This window comes from Temnothorax longispinosus, unplaced genomic scaffold, assembly GCF_030848805.1.
Source record: "Temnothorax longispinosus isolate EJ_2023e unplaced genomic scaffold, Tlon_JGU_v1 HiC_scaffold_489, whole genome shotgun sequence".
NCBI classification, from domain to species: domain Eukaryota; kingdom Metazoa; phylum Arthropoda; class Insecta; order Hymenoptera; family Formicidae; genus Temnothorax; species Temnothorax longispinosus.
The window spans coordinates 1209-8173 of record NW_027270329.1 but is presented as its reverse complement, the minus strand read 5'-3'; the positions used below and the strand labels follow the sequence as shown (position 1 = coordinate 8173).

At 37.2% G+C, this 6965-nt stretch overlaps 1 protein-coding gene across 1 annotated transcript; it reads left to right on the top strand.

The window, feature by feature from the left end:
- The first annotated feature begins 5638 nt into the window (after positions 1-5638).
- On the top strand, positions 5639-6202 carry LOC139824645 (uncharacterized). The gene has a single exon (XM_071797180.1). The coding sequence runs from the start codon at positions 5639-5641 to the stop codon at positions 6200-6202; it is 564 nt and encodes a 187-aa protein (XP_071653281.1).
- Positions 6203-6965: the final 763 nt, after the last annotated feature.

Here is a 6965-nt window from a genome sequence, read left to right as displayed (position 1 = left end):
CTATTCAAGGGTCTTCCTATTTGTTCGGGATTCCCGCAATCTATTGTTGTAAAAACTTGCATCTAACCGTTACATATACTGCGATCTACGCTTCCTTTGCTTCTCGCGCAAAATTAGCTATAAGTTCGGAAACGCCGGAAGGAGCCGATCCGAGCCGAAAAGCGAGCGCGCGTCAGCACCCCCACGCGGCCCGCCCGAGAGCCGGCCTCCCTTCCAACGAACCTGCCGCGCCGAGGTATATAAGCCGGCGCTCCGACAGGAGCCGGCACTTCGTCGTCTCTTCAGCTTTCCGCTGCCTTCGACGAATCCGAACACATCCAATATCCCAGGGAACACGCAAAACGAGGTCCGGTGTTCCGAGCCTCTACTGAGAGTTCTCAGAGTGTCCCCGAACTCCATCCAACTTGCTCCCGACGGCCATGGTCCAGCGAGGTCGAGCGTACTCAGCCTCGTAGCGAGGCTTCTTGTAGCCATCGCCCCGGGCGTCCGCTCTTCCCCACCATACCGATCGCGTTTCCGCCCGCGTGCAAATGCAATACAACGGACCGCGCCGAGGAGTATAGAGTAGGAGAAAACCGCGTTTCGGTAAAATCGCACTTTATGTAAAACCGCGCTTCAAAACTACAAGTCACAGCGCGCCGAGCGCATTCGCACTCATTTGTCTGTACATCTCGCGTTTCGTCAGTTTTTTTGTTATTATATCGAATAAAGTTTGTATATATTATAAGTCAATTGCTGTCTTTGGGCCTTCCACTCAACTTCCTAACCGGCGATCGAGTCCGCGTTCAGCTGAAACCCCGGTCGTCTCATAGTTGAAGGGCTGAGCGGAGCCATTCGTGATATCTCGCGTTTTCGCGGAACGGATTCGGCAGTTCGTTCGGTGCGTTTATTGCGCGCCCGAACACTATTCTAAACCCAAGTGATAATAGCTTCTTAATTCTCTTTAACAAATTTTTAATATTACAAAGAATCATTTTAATTACAAAGAATTAAAGAAGTAACAGTACATAATAAAAATATTTAATTAAAACAAAATAAATAAATTTTTCTTGTAAAAAAACTTGGCGCTGTTTTTTTACTCTTGTCGCATTCCTCCCTAAATTATGTTTATTGTTTTTTATACAATCAAAAATCTTAGTACTAATGTTTAAATTTTAATATTTAAATTTCAAAGTCTAGCAGCGCCAAGTTTTTTTACAAGATAAATTTATTTATTTTGTTAAAGAGAATTAAGAAGCTATTATCACTTGGGTTTAGAATAGGAAGACACTTGAATAGGAATACGAAAATACCACTTGGGTTTTATTTCTTTAAAGTAGTTGCATAACACGTATCTTCAAAGCAATATACATATTCTCTTTACACGTGACGCACGTTAATTTAAAGATTTCACATTTTTTTTTGAAATACATGTCACTTGAGTTAAGTTAGGTAATATAATTTTGTGAAGAAGAAAATAAAGATTTCACATCTTTTTGTGAAATACATGTCACTTGAGTTAAGTTAGGTAATATAATTTTGTGAAAAAGATATAAAGCTACCACTTAGGTTAGATTTTTGAATTTACAAAATACATTGCGTGTACTTGGCACTTTTTTTACCTTTTTTGAAAAAGGTAATTTTGTACTGATATAATATAGACCAAGCATTCCTATGCTTTTGCTATGGAGGGGGTAAAGTCGGAAGTTAGCAGTTTAGGACAGAGTGAGAAAGCTGTTTTGCGTCTACTGCCCTCTCACTCTTGACTATGTGACAGCAAAAGCGGCCACGGCCATATTTACTTAAGGTTGTATGACCCGTAAGATCTCTGCCAAAAGTTTAAGAAACGTAACATAAAGCTAATTAACATATTTAAGAAGATATTCTTTACTGGAAAGTAATATTTATATTAATATTTTATTAAAATAACGGTTGCCTGTGTTTTTAAGAGCTATAGAGACATTTTTATGCATATTTTCTCGTATGCAAACTTTCACTTTTAATGATTTTTAGAAAGACTGTACCTGACTTGCAACTGACACAAACAAAAATCTGAAAATGTGAAAATCTTCAAAAAGTAACAAAACATAGTAATTACTGTTTAAAAATACTAATGAAAGTATATTACGTTATTTATTTACGTCATTTATTAATAAATTAAATACAATAGCTCTTATAAAAAAGTATTTTGATCGCAACAACGTCGCATTTTCTGTAAGTTGGTAGCATTGATCTCACTCGACATCAGCTGCGTGAACGCGAAGTGTGTGTTCTGAGCACGTGTAATATACAGACGCAACGTTTGAGGTTAGTTTTCGCTTGCGCTACGAAAATGCCAAAAGTAAAACGTTACATGGGCCATGGAATTGTTACAATCATCTGGTGTGGTTTCGACTCGTGTCTTCAAATTACGTTTCCCAGTATTTGTCTGTGCTAACCGTTGATTGTACACTTTTTCAGTGACAACTTTTCCTTTCCACATGTAACGTTTTACTTTCGGCATTTTCGTAGCGCAAGCGAAAACTAACCTCAAACGATGCATCTGTATATTACACGTGCTCAGAGCACACTTTCGATACACAGGAGGCTCTATTGGAAAAAGTAACGGACCTCTGTAGTATTTGTTATCCTTTACGGAGAGTGACGGAGAGAGAGGTTCTAATGTGACGTCATAGTGCGCTGTTGCCGGATCTCTGTACTTACGAGTTCAGCGAGACCAAGCGAGACTGTTCTCTGTTTGGTTTTTATTCAATATTTCAGAAAATATCCTCGAAGTCATAATTTTTTTGGTTCTAATTTGTTTGTAAGATGTTTATTAATATTTCTGCAAAGTTTTAAAAGGATGCCATATTTTCTTCGATATTAATTTCTCAAATGAAGTTGAAAAAACAGTGAAACTTGATGAATTGCCATAAGAGCCTATGTTAAATTCAAATTGTTATAACTTTTGAACGGGCCTCGCAAACTTGTTCAAACTTGGTACAATGCTTTATTATTATAATACTCATCACCTGACAAAGTTTGAAGAATTTGGCATTTTTTTTCTAAGGGGTCATACAACCTTAACCTCTTTACCGTGAAAGGAGACGATTTACTGGTGGTCTGTAGAGGTTAACGGAGCGCGTTAAATATTTTAAAGGACAAAAAAGGAAACGATTAAGATGGTATTTTGTTGCATTTGTGGAGTACATTTAAGACATAAGTCGGACGGAATTCGATTTCACAGGTACAGAAACGTACAGTTAATATATTGTAATAATATAGTTATTATTGTAATTTGTAATGCGAGCAAAAAAGTTACATACTAAACTTATTACTATACAAGTAGAAACTTGAACATTGCTTGCTCATAGTTTTTAAGCGTGCAAATTATAAATTTAAACATTATTTCCTCACAATTTTTAAGTATGAAAATTATAAATTTGCACGTTGCGTAAGCAATATTTTATGTCGCTTATAAAGGTTCCTCCATGAGGAAGCAATAATATTTTTTGCTTAAAAATATAAAGTTTTATGGAAGTTTGATATGTTTACAACAGGACTATATATATTTTTTTAGGTTGCCAAAAAACACAATGAGGAGAAGACAATGGCTTGCAGCAAAAAAAATAAAGAATTTTTTATATACCGAAAATTCGGTTATATGTAGTCAGCATTTTACAAAAGATTGTTTTCTTATAACAGGTTGTGGTAAAATATATTTAAAAACAAATACAGTACCAACTGTATTTGATATGGCGTTAAGAAATGAATGTAATAACACTCAGGTGGTATGTATAGTTGATATTTATTTTTAACATTTTTTAATAACTGTTGCAATGATCATGTAATTACAAAAAAGTACATATTTGTGAAATAAAGTCAAACTTTATGTCACAATTAAGGATCAGCAGATGCAGCAGCAACATACATGTGATATAAATGCAAGCAGTACAAAGAAGTTATATGTAACAAGTACTAACGAACAATGTCCAGAACCTCAGGAACAATCTTTACCAGAGTTAAATATACAGACTACAGAGAATATTAACTTAGAAGAAGCACATGTATCTATTTCGAAAGTACAACGAACAACAAAGTTTGGTTTCGCTGACAGGTAAAATAATAAAAAGAAAAATTAGTTTTTAATGATGTTTATTGTGTACTTAAAAATTATATGCATATATACATGAATATTTGTTACATAGTACAAATTTGGATATGTTCAATCCATGCAAAGATCCGTTATATAAATTGAAAATAAAAGAGGACAAAATAAAAGCGTTGAAGGCTAAGTTAAAAATATATCAGCAGAAATGCAGAAGATTGAACCAAAAAGTAATATCATTGACGTCGTTGTAAAGAATTTAAAAGATAAGGAATTAAATTATTATCTAAGGACGCTGCTGAGTTGTTACAAGTAAGTACTGATTGACAGAACAAATACTACATATATGTGGTACGAGTAATATAACAATATTAAAAGCATATAGCACAGGAGGAATTGCAATTTACTAATAATGAAATATACGTAATATGAATTATATGTAATTCATGTTGTACAGTCTAGCGTTTCATCAACTGAAAGAGAAATATTAAAAAGACATCTTTCAAAGAAGAAAAGAAAGAGTATTTTCGGATGATATTAAAACTTTTGCAGCAACATTACAGTTTTATTCAATAAAAGCATATGAATATGTTCGTAAGACTTTTCTTAATATTTTACCACATCTACAAACAATAAGAAGATGGTATGCATCTGTAGAAGGCAAACCTGGTATAACAACTGAGGTTTTAAAAACAATAGAGAAAAAAAATTAATGAAGCAACAACAGAAGGAAAAATATTATATTTTAGTTTAACTATTGATGATATGTCAATACGGGAATTCATAGAAATTGAAAATGATACATATTATGGATATGTTGATTGTGGTGTGACAAATACAAAAGAAGCTGAATCTGACGAGAATCTACCAAAAGCAAGACATGAATGCGTCTTTGTTCTAGTTTGCATTAATGGCAGTTGGAAAATCCCTATTGCATATTATTTAATAAAATCTTTGACTGGTGCAGAAAAAGCAAATATAATTAAAATAGTACTGTCATCGCTACATGAAATAGGTGCCATTATTATTAATATTACTATAGATGGCTGTCCAAGCAATATTACAACAATGCAATGTCTAGGTGCACATATATCTGCAGAAAATCCAAGACCCTACTTTATGCATCCACAAACTAAGGAAAAAGTTTATGTAATGTTAGATGCTTGCCATATGATTAAACTAATTCAAAATGCGTTTGCTAGCTGTAAAAACATGCATGATGGCAATGGAAATAAAATAGAATGGCAATATATTATAAATTTAGTAGAACTGCAAGAAAAAGAAGGTCTTCACGCTGCAACAAAAATAACCAGGCGTCATTTAAATTGGCAACAAGAAAAGATGAATGTAAGCCTGGCTGCTCAAACTTTAAGTACCAGTGGTGCCAATGCAATTGATTTCTGTGCTATAGATTTGCAACTACCACAGTTTCAAAATTCAGCAGCAACATCATTATTTCTTCTTAATATAAATAACATATTTGACTTACTTAATAGTCGAAATCTTCTATGTAAAAACAGAAGTCAAGAACCAATATACTTTATACCGCCATCTGCGCCCCATTTCGGAGGGATGTGGGAAGCAGGCGTACGTAGTGTGAAGCACCATTTGCGTCGCATTCTTGGAAATCATACTCTTTCGTTTGAAGAGTTCACAACTCTCTTATGCACCATCGAGGCATGTTTAAATTCGCGTCCCATTGCGCCCTTATCAGATTCGTTCGATGATTATGATTGTCTAACTCCGGGACATTTTTTAATCGGCTCGGCTCTTACCGTCGCTCCTGAGCCGTCGCTTCATCACCTCAACGAAAATAGATTATCAAGATGGCAAGTTGTGCGCCACGTAGCCGAGCGCTTTTGGAAAAAGTGGTCTCAGGACTACGTAAACACCTTGCAGCAAAGGAGCAAATGGCGCAACCCTCGACCTTCGCTAAAAATCGGGCAACTTGTACTTTTGCGTAGTGCTGCTCTGCCTCCCTGCAAATGGGAACTCGGGCGTATTACGCGCCTCCACGCCGGTTCGGACGGTCTCACACGCGTCGTTACGGTGAAAACCGCCACGTCAGAGTTCAAGCGTCCGATCGTTCAGCTATGCGTGCTGCCCGTCGAAGATAATGCATCCAACGACTCGTGATATTCCGTTGCGTCTCATTCTCTTTGCGTTAGATATAAGTTAGTTATAAGCTGCGTCTCAGTTCGCCAAAGCGGGCGGCTGAGTATCATTGTATAAATGTTTACATATATGCATCACGTTTATTTGGAAAAGCCTTCTAGCTTTTATTGGTAACCTATCGTTAGGATAGCTCGTATGTGTTAGCAAAACTGCGAATTTAGTAACTTTGCCGTTATTTTCATTTTCTTTGTTGTTTGCGTTCGTAATGTTAAAACTACGTTTCAAGGCGGGCGGTATGTTCGAGAACGAGTTCGATCGTCTATTTGTTTTTCGTTTCGTCGCGCAAACGAAGCTTCGAGAAGCGTGCTTCTCGCGTGATCATCGCATGGCCCTATTCTTCGGTTGCCGTGATTGGCGGTCCTTTACTTGTTTTTCGTACAACCAGCGACGATCAGGCGAGCGCGTTACCGTTCGGAGCAACGCGACGCGTAGTCAGTCGGCGTATCGAAATCATCGGGCAAGCTCGTCGTCCGAATCCCGAAAACTTTGGTGATCGCGCGGTGTTTCTCCGGCGTGTATTATAAGCGAATTATAACACGATCCTACCTCTCCGACAGTGTTGCATTGAGACACACGGGACTCAGTCACCGCTATTGCTCCTGCGAAAAAACGAACAAAGTTATTCGGAGTACCCGACGGCTTGCCCGCGAGTCAAGTGTGACTCCACGCCGCGAATGACGTCACGCGCTAAGGTGACCGCTCGTTCGACTCGAGACTGTCTAAA